At 44.8% G+C, this 19,528-nt stretch overlaps 1 protein-coding gene across 3 annotated transcripts in view; it reads left to right on the top strand.

Moving 5' to 3' along the window:
- Positions 1-2,296: 2,296 nt before the first annotated feature.
- The window catches only part of PDE8B (phosphodiesterase 8B), a 239,164-nt gene continuing 221,932 nt past the window's right edge, over positions 2,297-19,528 (top strand). For all 3 annotated transcript variants that reach the window (XM_044266652.1, XM_044266643.1, XM_044266658.1), the window contains exon 1: positions 2,297-2,659. In XM_044266652.1, coding sequence (XP_044122587.1) covers positions 2,297-2,659 — 363 coding nt within the window. The remainder of the gene's footprint in view (positions 2,660-19,528) is intronic.

Here is a 19,528-nt window from a genome sequence, read left to right as displayed (position 1 = left end):
CTGAGGTGGCCTACAAGCATCTTGTGGAAATAGAAGGGCCCATTCTCCCAGCCTTACCTCAGGACAATTTTGAATCCTCACCCCAACTACAGAATCCACCCCCCCCCACCCCCGCCACACCTTAGGGAAAGCTGAGGCTTTTATTAAGACCACAGCCTAGCTCAATCTCTTCCTCCAACCCTCCTCCTTCCCTTCCAGTTGTAGATTCCAAGAAAGAATAAACCCTTTTTTGGCCTGCTAAACATCATTGTAGAATTTGCTTCTTGGAGAAACCCAACCTGCCCAGAAATTTTTTGAGCAATTTGCCTGTCCATTAGAAATATAGCATAGACTTTTTCTGCAATAACCAACCAAAGATAGACTTTTTCATGCCATCAAAAAAATAAAATGGGGCGCCTGGGTGGCTCAGTGGGTTAAAGCCTCTGCCTTCGGCTCAGGTCATGATCCCAGCGTTCTGGGATCGAGCCCCGCATCGGGCTCTCTGCTCATTGGGGAGCCTGCTTCCTCCTCTCTCTCTCTCTCTGCCTCTCTGCCTACTTGTGATCTCTGTCTGTCAAATAAATAAAATCTTAAAAAAAAAAAAGACAAAAAGGTGGAAGGTTGGAGTACTAAACTGAGAAACAGAGAAACAAAGATAGAATTAGGTTAGACTAGTTCTTTTCCCTCTCTATATTTGCATTTGGGATGTGGGGTGACATCTTGCTTTTCTATAAAGGTTAGGAGCTGTCATTTGAAGTGTTCAGCCACTCTAAAAGCCGATGGTATGAAGAGAGGAAGGGAAGAAGCAAAGAAATTATTTCAAATTGAATACTTCTTTGTACTTAGCATTATGACTCTGTGTTCTTGCCCTTGCCCTTGTAAACAACTCTAGATTGAGTCCTTTCTTAGACCACCCCATTTCTCCCCTCTGCCACTGTGGCAGCAGGCAAGAATCACTAAAAGGGCCAATGAATGAATGGCAGTGGTGTCCCGCATCTCAAATCCACATATGGGGAGACTGAATGGCAGCCTTGCTTCTAATGGTATCTTATTCTCCTTGAGTGAAGCTTGGCCCATGTATGCCTCACCTGGGGAAGCGAGGGAAGGCAGTTTTGAATGCCCAGCCCAGAGGGAGAGCCCTGGACAACAGGAGGCTGGATGGGGTAGAAGTCAGGGTGAAAATTAGGTGACATCCAAGCAGGAGGTGAAAACTCTGGAGGCGAAAGCCCAGAGCACACGAACAGCTTCCTCTGTTCCTTGTATGGATCTTAGGATCTTAAGGGAATTTGTGTGTTTAAGGGTTCCTTCCTCTGCAGAGTCTCTCATTCCGTGGCAAGAACCTCCAAATGTTGAGGTTAGACATGGAATGGACTTCTGAAGACTCTGTCCTCAGACCATGTGGGGGGGAAGTGATGGGCGGACTACGGAAGCATGAGGTCTCTCCTTAATTACCTGAGTGCGCCAAGAGGAGAGCTAGTCAGTTTGGTGGGTTTGGGCTGTTGAGGAGGGGCGTCTTGGTGTTTTGCTCAGGGGTGTGGTACGGTGTGTTGGTGAGGGGCAAGAGGCATATTGCAGGGCTCCCCTGGGCTGCACAGCCCTTAGGGCCGGCCTGGGGTGCGTGCCACGAGGGGCAGCGGGCGCAGAAGGGACGAGGCCTCGGACCGCGGAGGAGGAGGGCGGGCGCGGAGGCGTGGTGCCAGCTGCAGCGCGCCGGGGCTCCGGGGGCCGAGCCGAGTCATATAATCTCGCCCAGCCTGGGAGAGCTCGGGGAGCGCCTGGCGGGGCCGGGGGGCGCAGTGGGGCCCGAGCGGGAGCACTCGGAGAGGAAGGAGGGTGGGAGCGAAAGCGGGAGGGGGACGGACGCGGACCGAAAGTGGGGAAAGAAGGTGCTGGCGGGCGGGCGCCCTGGCCCAGGGGCCGCGGGCGCGGGAGCCCGGCGAGGTTGAGCTGGGCGGCGGCGCGGGCCGAGCCGAGGGAGGAGGGGAAGGCGGAGGCGCGGGGAGCGTGTTTGGGGCGCCGCGGCAGGGAGGGTGGCGGCCGCCGGTGCGCGCGGGGCGCTGTGTGTGCGCGCTCTCCCGCTCGGGGAGGAAGATGGCCCAGAAGGGAAAGTTGGGGTGACGCGCGCAGCCCCCCGAGGCTCGGCTGGAGCCGCCGCGGCGAGCCCGACGGAGCGGCGGCCAGGCAGACCGGGGGGCGCGCAGTCCCGGTGCCTCCGCGGCCGCCGAGGCGCCCGCCCCCTCACTGCAGGTGGCCGCGGGTGCCCCGGGTCCCGGCGGCCGGGGGCGCGGGCCGGCGCGGGGGGGAGCCCGGCTGAGGGATGGGCTGCGCCCCCAGCATCCACGTCTCGCAGAGCGGCGTGATCTACTGCCGGGACTCGGACGAGTCCAACTCGCCCCGCCAGACCACCAGCTTGTCGCAGGGCCCCGCGCCCCCCCCGCACGGCCTCTTCGTCCAGACCGACGCCGCCGACGTTATTCCCCCGAGCGGCGCTTCGGGACCCCCGGGCGCCGCCCGCGTCCGCAGGGCCCGCGCGGAGCTGGGCAGCGGCGGGAGCAGCAGCAGCAGCAGCAGCAGCAGCGCGGGCTCCGCAGCCCCCGCCGCGACCACCTGCAGGGGCCGGAGGCGCCACTGCTGCAGCAGCGCGGAGGCCGAGACCCAGACCAGTTACACCAGCGTCAAGGTAAACGGCTCAGGCTGGTGGGGGTCTACCCGCCCCGTCCGGGCGGGGCCGGCATGAGTAGGGGGCTCTGGCAGAGTTGAGTGGCCGTGACGCGGTTGGTTTGGGAGGTTGTCATTAAGGAGGAGTTTACTTTTCCTGTGTGGGAGCGATGCGGGCCCAGGAGATGTGAGCAGAAGAGACCCCTGGAGGGGTCCTGGGAGCTGGTTCCAGGGGACCCGTGGAGAAGGGAGCGCGGTGGGAAGCCTGTGAGCTGGCCCCGTTTCCCACTGAGGGAAGGAAGGCTGTGGTTCCCTTAACTCAGGAGGTGGGGTGGGTATCATTGAGAGCCTCTGGTGGCTGGCTGAATGAAATCTGAGCTCCGGGCTCGAATCCGCCTGCCTTGCAGGTGAATGGTGCAGACCCGGTGCAGGGATACGGTAGTGTCTCGGATACAGCTTTTTACCTGGGAGAGCCAGCTGCACGGAGTCTTCACCACAGGGGCCGAGCGTGGGGATTTGTGAATGAATGAGTGTGTTTGTGTTGTGCGGAGAGATGTAGGAAGGGAATAGAGGAAGAGGACCACAGTGGAACCTGTTGTTTGTGCCTTCCTGGGGTTGGCCGCCTCCTGGACATAATTGAGGGCACCTGGCTGTGAGTTTGGAGAGTCAGCTGAGCTACCATAAGGGGCAGCGGTGTCCAGTGCAGTGCAGCTGAGGACGAAGATTCTGAACATACCTCTCATCTCACAGGAGAGTGGGATTTTGAGGAAGTGGGGGGAGAAAAAAAGTGTTTAAATCATTAAAGCAGCCACTAGCAATTTCTTAATGACAGAAAAAAAAATGATTGTGCTAATAGTGCCCTTCCGTACGTTCTCAAAATACTATGAAATTGAAGAGGGTTTTCATTGTATAAGTCTGGCCACTGGGCCTTTTATCATTGTAGCAAACAGAATGACAATGGCACATTCCACTGTGCACAGGGAAAAAAAATACATCCCTATGACTCTGAATGTTGTTTAGAATCACAGCTTTTACATGGTCAATAGATTACCAGGGACTGTTATTAATTAATTATTTGGCAGAGAAAATTTTATGTTTAGTACTTGAAAAGTTATTCAACAGTTGGCCTAGGGTGAATAGGCACCTGGCTTTTACTGGATCAAATCAGCCTTCAGTGGAAAGGTGAAGAGAAGGATGGCATGAGTTGGTTTGAGTCTGGAAGACCAAGAGCTCCTTTTAGTGAACTTATTATAACAGGATCCGATTTTGTAACATGAAGCTTACCTGAGTTTATTTATAGAGGTAGTATTTCTCTGGTAACAGTCATGTAATATACTAATATAATCATGATAACAACAACAAAAAAACCCATTTACTGAGCACCTACCATGTACCAGGTATAAACTTTCTCTTCTAGCTTTTGAATCTTAACCATGTGATGATGAAATATCCAAAGGCTGGAGCCCTGGATTCCTGACAGTACAACTTACCAATTGAACATTTGTTACAGAGGCATGTGTCAAACATTATCTTTTTCTTTTCTCAAGATTTTCTCTCCCACACTGGTTCACACACACACAAAAATAGTAAAAAAAAAAAAAATTTAAAAGCATCAGGAGCAATTTCATGGGGTTAAAATGATATATTTGGTGGGATAATTAAATAGGGATGTTATTTTAAAAAATAGTCTTTGCCTTCTTGTTGAAAAGGCAACGTGAAGATATTGAAGTAGTTCAGAATGGTGACAACTTATGAACTCTGTGGTAATTTTTTTTTTTCAGAGATGTGTGAGAGAAATTGTATATTTCTCCCTTTCATAGTACCAAGAATCCTAATTTAATACCTGGCGACTCTGGCTATTCCATGTTTGTTTATTGAAAGAAGGAATAATGAATGAATTCATTCTCCATGTTTCAGTACTTCCCTCAAGAGGTTATTTAGCAAATGGAGAAAAAACTAGAGGGAAAATGAGTCCCAATTATTAGCATCTGGTATAAACTTGTAGAAATATCATTGCTACTTGGCTGAAGCGTTAAAGGTTTGACCTGAATAGGAATTCAACTCACATTGCTTTATCAACAGGATTTCCAAATAAGAGCTTAATTCATTCCAACCTTTTACTAAGAATGTTGGGAATGAAACTGCCGGTTCAGTGATTCAACACTAATTTGTCTGTGTAGATCTCAGAAACTATATATTTGAAATTACATTTGAGACCAGAGTTATTATTTAGACAAGTCATACAGAATTATTATCACAGAATTGCTTTAATTTAATAGTATCCTTTTAGGACTTGTGACTCAGGGTTATTTATCTTTTTCTATCTTCACATGTTCCATACTTTTTGTGGTTGAGATAATTTTATAAAAACTTTGTTTTCATTTCTTTTTAGAATAAGGATTCCTTTGCCTTAACAGTTTGAGATAGGTACTAGTCACCCATGTCCGGACCGCTCAGCCCTCCTCTGCCCTGCCCTTTTCCAAAATGCTTAGGGGAAAAAAATAAATTCCTTGCTATTTGGTCCTGTTTACAGTGGTAGTGGGTCATAATGGTTTTTCTTTTTTAATTTCCTCTTTGTACATCAATTATAGACCATATTCTCATTATCTACTTGGTCTCTGGTATTCCCCAGGGTACAAAAATGTGTGCTTGATCTCTCTCTCCTTTTTTCTAGCAATAATTAATCTCATTAAGCTTTTAGAATGATGAAGCATTATGATGTCAAACGTGACGTCAACAGGAACCTTCCTGAATACCTAATTTATAAAAAAAATGATAAACATTAATAATTCATATGCAGTACAGTGATATCATATGGGTTTCCATTTCTGGTAAGAAGTGAGCTTTTTCTCCCAATTGCTGTAAAAATGCAACTTCCTTGTAATTTGTCTCCCTCTTGTTTGCCTTTTTAAAAATAGTACTCCAACAGGAGACTCCTGCAGAATGCTCACTCCTCATACTGTGCCAGTTGTATAATTCTTGTTCAGAAATCCTCAGGGGGGATGGTTGAACCTCTCTCTGGGAAGATCAGGGCGGGGTGGGGGGCGTGGGGGTTGGTTCTTACAAGTCTTTTCTCATACCAGCTGTTGCAGCTGGGAGGCAGCCGGGACTAGGCAGCCAGTTGTAGAGAAGAGTTTTGACAGTACAGTAGACTTGCAGCCATCTCTGGCGGGGTGTGTGTGTGTGTGTGTGTGTGTGTGCACACGCGCGCGCTGTTTTGTGGATCAGGCACAGGCCATTGTTAGTTTCCAAATTATTCTGTGTTGATAGGCAGCATCCCCAGCTCCCTCTTTCTCGGGAACTCCATTCATTGTGCCCTTTTATTCACTCGGCCAGTATTTGTGCCAGACTCTGTTGTAGATGCCAGGGATTCAGTGAATATCCCTGAAGTTTGGTAAGTAAAGCCTAATGAGTGAGGATGGTGAATCTTTCGTAAGAGGTTGTGCCTAAGTCAGTGATTAATGACTTAGTTATCCATTCCATGGCTTTCTGAATCAGTGAGGATAGTCCCAAATTGATTGTATATAAAAGGAAAAGAAATATTTTTCCGACCTTCTGGTAAATAATTAATGGTAACAAATAATAATAATTTTGGTAATTATTTGGGAGAGGGGTAGAACTGTTGTGAAAAAAGTCATTTTTCCCCCAATTTATTTATTTTCAGAAAAACAGTATTCATTTTTTTTTTTTGACCACACCCAGTGCTCCATGCAAGCTGTGCCCTCTATAATACCCACCACCTGGTACCCCAACCTCCCACCCCCCCCCCGCCACTTCAAACCCCTCAGATTGTTTTTCAGGAAAAAAGTCATTTTTATCTGTTCTCTACGTCGGTGCTCTCTAGTGCACATCAGAATCACCTGAAAGTCTTCTTCTTTTTTCTTTTTTCTTTTTTAAAGATTTTATTTATTTATTTGACAGACAGAGATCACAAGTAGGCAGAGAGACAGGAGGAAGCAGGCTCCCTGCCGAGCAAAGAACCTGATATGGGGCTCGATTCCAGAACTCTGGGAGTCATGATCTGAGCCGAAGGCAGCCGCTGTAACCCACTGAGCCACCCAGGTGCCCCACCTGAAAGTCTTCTTAAATATGGATTGCTTAGCCCCACTCCCAGAGTTTCTGATTTAGTTGGCCTTGGGTCGGTTCCGAGTTTTGGATATTTAACAAGCTTCTCAGATATGCTAGTGTTGCTTTTGAAAGAATTGAATTGATTGTTGGCCAAATGAATTAGGTTGGGGCTACCTCTAGCTGAGTGGGTAGTATTGAGCGTATCTGGGGGTACTAGTCATAGCCCTGCCTCTGTCGTCCTTTACTCCTGTAGGGGCAGCCCGCTCTCTCATTCATGAAGTCAAACTCTGAGCCTCCAATGTTAGCTGGGAAGTCTCCAAATGTGGAGAGTGTGCACCAGGTAGCCGACCCACTCTGGTTTTTTGAGGTTGGACTTCCCCTCAGGATCCACTGGGTTTGTAAGTCCCGATAGCTTGCTTTGCCATCGCAGCCTCTCCCATACCTCTGCCCTGCTGGGGCCCTGTCCTGCATCGTGCAAGGCCAGGAGGAGCTGAAAATGGGTCAATGTGACATAATATTGGCTCGTATTTAGTTCTTAGCTTTTGGAGTCTTGCTGGTCATTTTCACCATATTTTTCATTTTATTTATTTGACAAAGAGGGAGAGAGATCACAAGCAGGTAGAGAGGCAGGTAGAGAGAGTGGGGAAGCAGGTTCCCCACTGAATAGAGAGCCCAGTGCGGGGCTAGATCCCAGGACCCTGAGATCACAACCCAAGCCGAAGGCAGAGGCTTAACCCACTGAGCCATCCAGGCGTCACCATGTTTTTCATTTTGAAATGGAGCATAAAGTTTAGTAAGCCCAAGTGAGTCTTCCAAGTTGATTTAGTAAAACTCGGATTTATTTTCTGCCATAGCTCATTTCATCACAGTTCAGTCCCTCTCCTTTCTTACAATGTATTAATTATAGTCAGTGAGCAAATCTTTTTAATTTTCATTGCTTTCCTCAGTAGTAATTTTTAAGAAATACCAGGAAATTCTCACTTTTGATTTTGCTAGTTAAGTCCCCAAACCACAAAGGATAATGTAGTGTAAGATCCTGACTTTCAGAGGTGATACTTCTCTATGGAGATTTCCCCCACGTGGTACCTGGGTGACTCAGTCGGTTAAGCATCTGCCTTCAGTTCAGGTCATGAACCCGGGGTCCTGTGATCAAGTCCCATGTCAGGCTCCCTGCTCAGCGGGGAGCCTGCTTCTCCCTCTCCCTCTGCCCAGCTCTGCCTGCTTCTGTTCTTCTATCTCTCTGTCAAATAAATGAATAAAATCTTAAAGAAAGAAAAGAAAAGATCATCCTTGGTGATCACCAGGCAGGACTTGGGCTAAAGCGGGATGGGACATGCTGGTGAGGGCAGAACAGAACCTATAGTACCAGGTTGGTGAGGGATTAAGGCCAAGAATCAGAATAGCAAGGAGGGAGTGAGCCCTATGGAACCAGATGGGAGGACAGAGTCCAGAGTCTAGAGGAGCAGGTGAGCATTTCAGGGGTAGGTGGGCAAGTCAGATCTGAAATTCAGGAGCTCAACAAGAGTGACCGCTGTCAAGTTAGGTTGAGACCTCTGACTGGGGAATAGAAGGCGTTTACCTGTTTTCTGTGTGAGGTTCTCTGCTGAGTGTAAAGAGCTCAGTTCCCACAGGAGATGCCAGTGACCAGTCAGAGTCTGGGTTATAATTAAACCTGGCACCCAGGTGAGACAAGACTGACTCTTCAGGTCTTCCTCGCACCTGGTCCAATTATCTGGGTAGGAAACAGATTGCGTACACATAAGGATTGAACTGAAATTAATCTACTGAAGAGACTATTTCAGATGTGCAGGCCAGATGAAAAGAAGTCAAGAAATGACGTGGAAGCCCCCTAAGACTAGAAGAGGAGGGTACTGTCACCACCTTGAAGAGGTAGCATTAGGGAATGGTTATGGGAATTTGAGAAACCAAACCTCTTGGTCAGGGAAGCCCCCAGAAGCTGTGGTCTTAAGGAGGACTGCAGCCATTGGAGGCCTGGGCCTGGCATGGAGAGCCAAGGAGTGAATGCCTCCTTGCTATTGTTTTCCCCTCCATTGATCTCCAGCCAGTACCATTTTTGTCCAAACACACCTGGAAAACAGAGAGCAAAGGAGCCCATTGATTGCGGCTTTCCAGAGTGGGATAGAGAGATTATCCTGACCCTACTCCAGAAGGCTCCCTGAAATGAGTGTCAAAAGATGTTGGATGTCATTGGAGGTACCTTGGTAAGCTGAAATTGCGTTGGCGATTTTGGTTTTCTGAAATAATGGCATTTTAAAAGACCACTTAATGTATTATTTATGTTTCCTATTTAATGACTAATAACATTAAAATGAGTCCAATTGCTTTATTTGGAGACTTTTAAGTTATTGCTGAAAACATACCCTCCTCTTCATTTCACTCTCCTCCCTGACTCTGCTCAGGCACTTTCTTAGTCAGCTTGGGCTGCTGTACCAAAATACCATCAACAGCTGGGCATACACAATGGACTTTTATTTCACACTGTGTGGAGGCTGGGAAGTCAAGATCAAGGTGCTGGCAGATTCTGTGCCTTATGAGAGCTTTCTTCCTGGCTTGCAGATGGCCACCTTCTTGTTTTGTCTTCACATGGCAGAGAGCAAGCAAGCTCTGATGTTTCTTCCAACTCTCATAGGACACTAACCCATCAATGAGAACCCCATCCTCATGACCTCATTTAAATCTAGTAACTTCAAGGAGCACCTGGGTGGCTCAGTCAGTTAAACATCTGCCTCCGGCTCAGGTCATGATCTCGGGGTCCTGGGATTGAGCCCCACATCAGGCTCTGTGCTTGGGGGAGTCTGCTTCTCCTTCTCTCTCTGCCCCTCCCCACACCTTGCTCTCTCTCTCTCTCTCTGTCTCAAATAAATAAATAAAAATCTTTAAAAAAAATTAATTATCTCCCAAAAGTCCCACTTCCAAATACCATCAGGATTAGGGCTGCAGTGGAATTTTGGAAGACACATGCTTTTGGTCTATACGACATGTTTCTATCATTTCCACCGCCCCTCACCCACCACTCCCTCTCCCTGTGATCTCTAAGCCTAGGAGGAGGCAATGGGGGGAGAAAGTACTCTTTGTCAAGTTCAAAGCTCCCTAAGTGGGAATACAGTTTAGCTAGTTTACATTTTTGCTCAGTTGATACTTTCCTCCTCTCTGTACCCTTTCTCCACAGCCTCAGAAAGTGGATCAATGAGTTTTACTATGTGTTTACAAGCTGATATGTTCAGTAAAGAATATGTATATTTCAGGCAGACTTAGAAAAGTTTAATGTGCCCAGGAGCTCATTTTTAGAAAAAGGGGTTACCTTTAACACAGTGGAAGTCTGGGCAATTATTATGTTTTGATAGAAAATACCACTTTTTAACAAGTTGCAATACAGGTTGCTTTAGATTTGGCTCTTGATAGCCTCATCTCCATTTTCTCTCTTTTCCCAGTGGTGGATAAAAGCCAGCATTTGCTTAGGATTACGATGCCTTACTCATTATCATTATCTTCTTTCATCTCTTCTTTTCTGCCCCCTTAGGGACAGTTCACAGAAAAGTAGTTGAGAAGCTTGTGATGGCTATAACAAAAATCAAGAGATTCTGTTGTTTTTGGATAATCCATCGGTGAAAGAATATTTCATGGTTGCCTCTTATTTCTGAGGTGATTCACATTTTCCTGTTTGGTTTGTACATTTTGCAACAAGGTATGTAGAACGGATATAATAATATCAGGTATTAGTCAAGTCTTTGCTCTCTGGGGACCCCTTCATATACACTGTTTCACCCAATCTACATAAACACACTTTGAGCTACAAAATTACAAATTTTGTATATGAGGAAGAGGAGACACCAAAGTCGGGCTAAATTGCTCAAGGTGAGGGCTGACATTTGAATATAAGATTGTCCGAATCCAACTCCAAATCTGGTACTGAGCTATAGGGCCTCTCACAGCAGCCTGAGGACCCAAGAGTGGGTGCTTTTGGAACTGGGGTGCGTTACTTAGAGCGGAGTGGTAATAGACTGGTGGGGGGGCGACAGCCAGGGGGCCTTGTGGTTGAGGTTTCTCTTATGCATTCATTGTCACCCTTTCTATTAGATTGAACTGGTGTGTTGTTTTGAGATGAGTGGAGAATGCAAAATGCACAGAACTGGAGAAGCTTTGGCAGAACAGTTGTCATTGTTTTTAACCGAACACGGTGCTTGGCACTTTGTAAGCATTGTACGAGTATTAGCTCCTAATAATCCTGCTGTTGCTATGATTTCTGGTTTGGTAATTAAAATGAGATTTTGGCTCTTTAGATTTTGACATTTTTGAGACACATATTTGTCTTTTATTGGAAAATGTATTCCTCTTACAAGTAGATTGATTTGGCCAATGTAGGTGACTAACTGGGTTTAAATATAGATGTGATATCTGGAAGCTTTGGAAACTGCTGCCGCAGACATGGGTTTGGTCTGCAGCCGCTGAATCCCCAAAGGCGATGACATGGTAGAATCTTGCCAGTTGAAGGTGGAAGCTGGGGTTTGAGGAGTGTTGCATAAGCGTTGCACCTGCGCAAAGCTTTGGCCTTTAAAGATCAGGGCCTTGGTGTTATCTTAAGGTGGTTCTGTGTGGGATTCTTTGGTGTAAATCTATAACCTAAAGCTCATCTCCAGCTGGGCTTACAGCCATTTTGCATGAGCACTGTTGGTTTTTATACTGCTGTATTTCAGTGGTGTCAGATGTAGTATACTGTTGGAAAAAACCGAAATACTGTAAATGTAAGGCCCATTTTCTCTCAGATGAAGGTATAAGGATTAGCTACAGGGATGGCATTGCCTGTGTGAGTCACAAAACAGAGAAGACCCTGAGTGTTGGAAATTTCTACAGGAAGGCACGTGAGAGTTTTTTTTTAGCAACCTGTCATGCAGGGTAACATGGATAAAAAGAAAAGTGCTGTTTTCTGACGTCTGGGCTACAAATAACATGAAAGCTCTAGACTGGAGGGTGATGAGTTCAGACTAGTTGGGCTTTTGTCCACTCAAGGGCTCCTGCTGAGGGAGCCTCAAGCAAGAGCAAAGGCCAAAGGGAAGGGAAAGACTAGTTTATGGAGGCCGGTAATCACCCAGTGGCCCAACCCGCACTCACCACGTAGTCTGGGGGCCATTCAAGAGTCGTCTTCATTTCCAGCTTCTGAAACTGATGGACAGTCTTGGCCTAGAAACTGGTTGTGAGGAAAGAGAAGCTGCTCCATCTGTTGATATTTTCAGCAGCCTCAGGAGTGTTTTGATTGGAGCCATAGCTGGAACGGAAAGGTTTTCTTTTCCCCACAGTCGAACACAAACTTGGGCTACAATATCTCCTTTCCAGAGTTCCCTCGAGAGAGTGATTCCCGAAACAATGATGGCCAAGCAAAGGTAGAATGGAGCAAAGGACCGGCGTGGTCAGTGGCGGCCCAGCACTGGTTAGTACTGCATTCCAGGGAGTCCCCCATGTACATGCTCTGGGAAGGGGTGCTGGGACAGGAGGCTGAGAGAGAGATGGCTTTGCATGAAGCTTCCTGCCTGTTCCTCCCAAATCTATAAGGTTCAGTTTGCAAAGCCAGTTCTGGGACCCCTGCCACATTCGTGACCCCCCCCAACCCCGGGCCTCACACACTCATAGGCCCTTCTGTCCCTGTAGTCAGCTTCTCTGTCCATTTGCTGAATCACAGGTGTTTTCCCTCGGTGAGCTTTCCAAAGCCTCCACCTCTCTCTGCAGTGATCTGGCCCTTTAGGGCCAGGAGACTACAGCAAGGCTTCAGGACTGGCTGAGGGAAGAGGGAGCCTTCATATCCCTTTGGGAGGAGCTGGTGATGGGAAGCGGGTGTGGTCCATTCTTCTGACCTCCCTGAGGGTATGACAAGGGGGAGAGCTGCAGGCAGGTTCTCCCCTCACTTTTGTTCCGCTCTTCTGGAAGACAGAGGAAGATGGGGCAAAAGGCCAGAACCTCTTCTGTATGTCAAAGGTGAGAACTTTGAATTTAAGGAAAAAAGAAAGAAAGAAAGAAAAAAAGGACAACCCTAGCTTTTATATGCAGATTATGTGACAAAAATACTTTGTAACCCACCTAGTTGGTATCAGGAATGGATTTTCATATAGAAGCAATGTTATACATGGCATTTAGGTTTCTAGGTTAGCCCAAAAAAGTATTCAGACCATTATGTAGCTGGAATATATTTACAATGTTGTGAGAGAAACGTAAAATTGAATTAGAGCTAGTGTTTCTTTTGTGCACGTGTCCTTTGGGAGAAACGGGTTTAATTAGAGGACAATGAAGCAGATGAGGGAGAGCCTGTGGTGTTCCCCTCAGGGAGTGGTGCTCCTGCCTCACGGTTGGTGTTCTGAGGAGGTGAGGGAGGGAGCCAGGGTGCAGGGACCAGGATCTCACCCCTGGGGACTCAGAGCTATGCTGTGACACTGTCCTCTTTTCATCTGGGCTAGTTCATCTCCAGAGGCACTAAAGGGGTCTATTTTGTTTCTTTTAGGGCCTTGTTTTCTGTTTTACCCACAAATACTTTGCATCTTTTAACTCCTAAGAATCCTTAAAAGCAAGTCAATAAACGCAAAACCATTACACACCAAAAAACTGAATGAGAGCTGTCTTACTTAGTTCAGGCTGCCATAACAACAACAAAAATATGCCATCGACGGGGCGGTTCTGGACAGCAGAAATTTACTTCTCACCGTTCTGGAGGCTGTGAAGTCCCAAGATCATGGCACCAGCAGATTCCGTGTCTGCTGAGGAGCTGCTTCCTGGTTCATCAGTAGACCTCTTCTTAGCACGTCCTTAGTCCTTAGCGGCAGAGTGGGGCGGGCACTGGCCGGGAGCTCTTTGGTAAAGGAACTAATTCCCTTTGCGTCCACGAGGGCTCCACCCCCCAGGCTTGCGCAGCCCCTCCTGATACCATCACACTGGGTTTGGATTTCAACACCTAAATTTGGCAGGGACAGAAACAGTCTATATAGCAACTACTGAGTATGACTCAAGTTGGTTTTGTTTTTGTTTTTAATTAAAGATTTTATTTATTTATTTGACAGAGATCACAGGTAGGCAGAAGGCAGGCTGCGGGAGGTGGGGGGTGGGGGGGGAAGGGTGGGAGGGTGGGTGGGGTGGAGAGCAGGCTCCCCGCCAAGCAGGGAGCCTGATGTGGGGCTCCATCCCAGGACGCCGGGATCATGACCTGAGCGGAAGGCAGAGGCTTTAACCCACTGAGCCACCCAGGCACCCCTGACTTGAGTTTTCTAATTGCGTTGTTAGTTTTTACAGTTTGTAGGTATCCAAATAAAAATCACTCATTACAAGTGATTGATAGATCTCTTAAGTCTCACTGAATCCACAGGTTCCCCATGGCTCTATCTTTATACTTGCATTTAATTTGTTGAGGGCCCTTGGTTGTTTGTCCTGTGGATAGTCCTTCTGCATTTTACTTTTTGCATTGCTGGAGTGGACCTAATGTGTTTTTGTGCCTTCTGTGTATGTTAGAAACTTGCAGGTAGATTGACAGGTTTGATCAAATTATGCTCAATTTTTGGGGGGGTGTAGGGCAAGAATACTTTTTCAGTGATACTGTGTTTTCACCACAGGAAACACATGGATGTGTTTGGTTTTTGTGTGTGTGTGTGTGTGTGTGTTTTGCTGTGATGCTAACCAGTAATAATGATCATTGCTTACATTCATTGATCATTAGGGGGTATAAAATGGTGATATTCTCATTGTACCATTTCTTCTTACTAGCTGCCTGTCTCTAAGAAGGAAAACTTCTCCTCACCAACTAGTTGGTTTCCCTGGGATACAATTTATGTAGGGAAAGCAGGTTGAATACGTCAGTTTTCCCTCTTATTTCCAGTTTTCAAAATAATGAGTTGATTCTCTAGCGTTCTCCTAAGGTGGTAAGATTTTTTTTTTTTTTTTGTTTCTTTTTGCTGGCTTAGACTCGTTATGAATCACTCTGGATCACACATTTATTTGATGTGTGTTAACTCACCACAGTGATTATACAATTTGGCTGTCCACATTGCCCATTTTTGACCAGAGGGAGCCAATTCGAATTGAAGAGTTTCAGCTAGGTTGGTTAAGTTATGTCCTTATTCTGAAAACGTTCTTTGTGGAGGAGGGCTTGCTGAGCACCTGCGGGTGAAGACCTTCGAGCCTGCGAGCCCGTTCCTAGTCGTATCCAACCACTCACATCACAGAGCGTGAGAGGATCCACTGTGCAAGGCCCCAGTGCAGCTCATTTCATGTAATTTTTGTGGCTACAAAAAGACTGCCTGGGGTTATGGGAAGATACTCACTAGCCCAGGCTTGCATTCTCACTCTGCCCTATACAAGCTTTGTGACCTTGGAGAAGCTGTGCTAACGTCTCCTTAATTGGGAATAATGCACGGTCAAAAAGATTGGTGCAAGTGTAGCAGATGTACAGTCCCTGTAAACCTTCTCAGTTCCCAGGAATGCGTGTGTGTGTGTGTGTGTGTGTGTAACTAGGTCTTTGAATTCTGGAATGTATTTTACACTTATAGAGCATATCAGTATAGACCAGCACATTCCAAGCGCTCACTGGCCACATCGTAGCTACTGTGTGGAGGAAGGTAGAATTACGGTGGCGGAAGGGAGGAAGAAAGTTAACCTTCACGTCAGAGTTCTAAATTGTGCAATTGCAGTTTGATCTTGTAACCTGACAGGGAGTCTGGCACCATCGTTGCTTATTAGTCTCTTAGTTCTTCACGCCATCCCTGCTTGTCGATAGTCCCCTTCGTCTGACGTGGGGCTCAAAATCTACAAACTGCATCTTCCAGATCCTGTTGCCAACTGGTCTTCTCTTAGATCCTGGAGGTAGGAGGTCCTGGTAGGCCATTGGGAGTGGGAGGAAGGCAGATATCTGAGCAGTGGTCGCAGGGGGAGAACTTGGAGAGAGATGGTGCTGGCATCTCTGATGAGGAGGAGGGTGGTCTGATGGTTCCAGGCCAGGGTTTTGGACGTCTGGATATTATCCTCTCACCTTTTGCTTCTCCAGCTCACCTCTATCTTCTTTTGGCTCTTGCATAACTTCCAGCACCTTATAAATAGTTCATTACATTGATTCCTCTCTGCTTAGTATATGTACAGTGGTTTCTGTTTTTCCCAGTGGACACGTGGCATCCGAGGACGGAAAGAACTAGGTTATAATCTCATGTGTGCCATTTACTTTGTTCTGTGACTTAACTTCTCTCGTTTTCAATTTCTTACCTTGTCTAAGGAGAATAATAAAAATCACTGCCTCATACAATTGTTGGTGTAATTTACATATATATAAACATGACTGCTAGCTTTCAACCTCACTCTGTTAAGTGTTGTCTACTGTTGATAACAATATATAAACGGATGTTTGAAGGCTTGTCATTTAACATTTTTTATTATGGAGAAGTTCAAATGCATAAAAAAATAGAGAGAATAGTATAATGGAACTTCATGTACATATTACCCAGCTTCAACAGTTATAAAATTAAGCCTTTTCTTTTATCTACACCACCCACTCTCCCCCCTACTCTGGGATTATTTTAAAACAAATCTAAAATATCGTATTATTTTAGCTGTAAGTATTTCAGCATGTAACCCTAAGAGATTAGGACTGTTTAAAAAATAACCACAGTGCTATTAGCATACCTAGAAATTAAAGTAATTTCTTAATATCATCAGATACCAGATAAAGTTCACATTTCCCTAATTGTCTCATAAATGTCTTTTTAAAAATTGTTGTTTGAGTCATCTTTGGAATAAGATCCGCTCGTTGGTTGATGTGTTTCTTAAGTGTCTTTTAATCTATAGGTTATCTGTTTTTAACCTTACAATTTGTGCGTTGACAAAACTGGGTCATTTGTCCAGCAGAGTTCGCACAGTCTGGATTTTGCTGATTGCATTCCTGCGGTATCATGTACCATGTTCTTCCAGACTTTTAATCCCTATAGTGCTGGTACTTTCATCTAGAGGTATTTCAGTAGGATTCAGGCTTGTTTACATATTTATTTTGACAAGACTACTTTATAGGTAGTGCTTTGTACCTCCATCAGGAGGCACATAATGGCTGGTTCTCTCTGTTTTTGTGATGTTTCATGATCGTTGTCTAGATCTACTCATTCATTGGGGATTACAAAAGTCTACCATTCATTTTTTTTTTCCTACAATACTCCCTCCATAGGGAGAACCTCCCTTTCATCAACTATTTAATTATCCTGAAGTACAGTTCATATGAGAAAGGTAGGGTAAATGCTTGATTATTTTATTATTTACCAGGTTTTAAAATAGTGATTTGGTTTTTACCATCCTCCAGTAGTGTTTGTGGTGTGGCTATATACTTAATCAGTTTATGAATATGAGACATAGCCCAGTCTGTTGTGGTTATTGTTCTTGTTGATGCTCACTTGTCCTATCTTTGGCTACTGGGAGGAACCGTGTTAGCTCCTAGTTATCTGTGATAGGTTTTTTTTGCCTGATGGTATGACAAGATGTTCCAGTTTCATCGTGTTCTTTCCCTGATCTGGAATCAGCAATTTCTCTCAGGAACCTAATTCTTTTTATTGAAAGAGGGTATTTAGAGACATGATCTGGGCAGTGGAGTAGTCATTGCTAATGGACTGGTTATTGTTTCTTGGCTTTTTAAGTGGACACAGCCAGGAAAGAGGTTTTGTTTTTGTTTTTGTTTTTTAAGCAATAAAATGCACCACAAGTTTTTACTTAGACTTCCAATTCAAATTTAGGACCACAAGGCTTTACTTTAACCTCATTAGTCTTAAATTTCTAATCTTCTCCCTGTGACATAAATACTGATTCTGAACAACATGGGGGATAATTCTTCATTTGTTCTATCCTTAATATACCCGTAACAGTCTCAAAATCATCACTGAAAGCAGCTTAGTATTTTTTCCAGTTATTGTTGACATCAGATTGTATTCTACTAAGAATGAACCAGGAAAATTATTGTGTTTTTAAGTGATTTGAATCAGTTCCTTTTTGTGTAGCAATCCTAACAGTGGAATGGTTAGTGACTAACTCATAGTTAAGGACAGTTATGTTCATTTATTTCATTTTACTTTTGATTTGGTCTTTTTTTAATCTTAAATTTTTTAAATTTAATTTTGTTATAGTAATATGAATTATTTACATTACAAAGTAAAATCTTTATAATACGGTATATTTAGAGATGGTTAGATTTAATCACTATTGCTTATATTCTATGCCCACCATCAAGTAGGTAAATATATTTTAAAATTTTTATAGTTTTCATACCATTGTTTTAACTACACACAAAGATATGTTTATAGCCTTTATTTCTTAGGTAAGTGGTAACACACTAACTCATTTTTCTACATTTTGCTTTCCTCACTTAACAGTATATCTTGGAGATCACTCCATCATAATTAGTAGATATCCCTCATGTCTTTTTACATTATAAGCTGTAGTATAGCTTATTCAACCAGTCTCCATTGATAGATTTTGGATTATTTCCATTATTCTTTGCTATTATAAGTATTGCTGCAGAGAATGGGCCTGTGCTGATATCTTTTTTGTATTACAAAGTCTAAATTGTTTTTAGTACAATAATGAAATATTCTTTTCCAGAAAGGCCATATTTACCTAATCTGGGGCATTAATTTCTGCCTATCACGTAGAAAAGTGTCATCAAGCACTTTAATTCTCTAGGAATTGTAAATTAGTCACACAGGTTTTGCTCAAGCTCAAGCTTTAGTACCTTTAGCAGAAGCTTCTCTGTGTGTACAATGTGCTCTTTTTTTGCTTTGAACCCAGGAATAGTTTCATTTTCTTGGAGATGTGGGATCTCAAGGAGACAAACTTTCTAGAAAGGGTTGGTCCCCACAGTGGTAAACACACCTTTTCATGTCAGCAAAGTGGTCTGCCATCTCATCTTTGCTTAGTTGAAAGTTCTCTGTGGGGGCGCCTGGGTGGCTCAGTGGGTTAAGCATCTGCCTTCAGCTCAGGCCATGATCCCAGGGTCCTGGGATCGAGTCCTGCATCGGACTCCTTGCTGAGCAGGGAACCTGCTTGTCCCTCTCCCTCTGCCTGCTGCTCACCCTACTTGTGCTCTCCCCCTCTCTCTTTCTCTCTCTGGGAAATAAATAAATACATAAAATCTTTTAAAAAAAGAAAGTTCTATGCATTGACACTGTCTTCAACCCTGTCAGCACCCATGGAGTGCCACAGGGCACTCAGCATCACGAATTGTTTGAAAGAATTTCCTTGAGCCTTCATAAGGACTTAGAACACAAGTAATCCCTTATCTTAATTTTAATCATTAAGACCTAAAATCAAAGTTTTTTTCATTGATGTATATTATTTTATATGTTTTAAGAATATGATTCTAGAGGTACTTGGGTGGCTCTGTCAGTTGAACAACTGACTCTTGATTTTGGCCAGGGTCATGATCTCAGGTTTGTAGGAGTTAGCCCTGCCTATCAGGCTCCACGCTCAGTGAGAAGTCTTCTTCTCTTAGAGTTTCTCCCTCCCTCTCTTTCTCAAATAAATAAATAAATCTTTACGAAAACATAGGATTCTATTTTTGTGATAGAATCCCATGTCTGATCTATAGATACTTTTCTTAAAATGCTTTCTCATGTTTAATATCATTTATAAGTGGGTCTTGTTTTTTTTTTTTTTTTTCTTATATAGATATATTGGCTTTATCAACTAGCAACGCTCAGTGTCGTTTTCTTGGCTCACGAGTTGTGTATGAATGAAAGAGGAAGTGCAATGAAGTTGTGGTGGGGTGAGGGGAAGATAGGGAGAAGCAGAGAGAGCATGCAAATATGAA

This window comes from Neovison vison, chromosome 1, assembly GCF_020171115.1.
Source record: "Neovison vison isolate M4711 chromosome 1, ASM_NN_V1, whole genome shotgun sequence".
In the NCBI taxonomy this organism is placed as follows: Eukaryota; Metazoa; Chordata; class Mammalia; order Carnivora; family Mustelidae; genus Neogale; species Neogale vison.
Note: the sequence above shows the minus strand (reverse complement) of the source record. Positions and strands in the feature narration are given on the sequence as shown.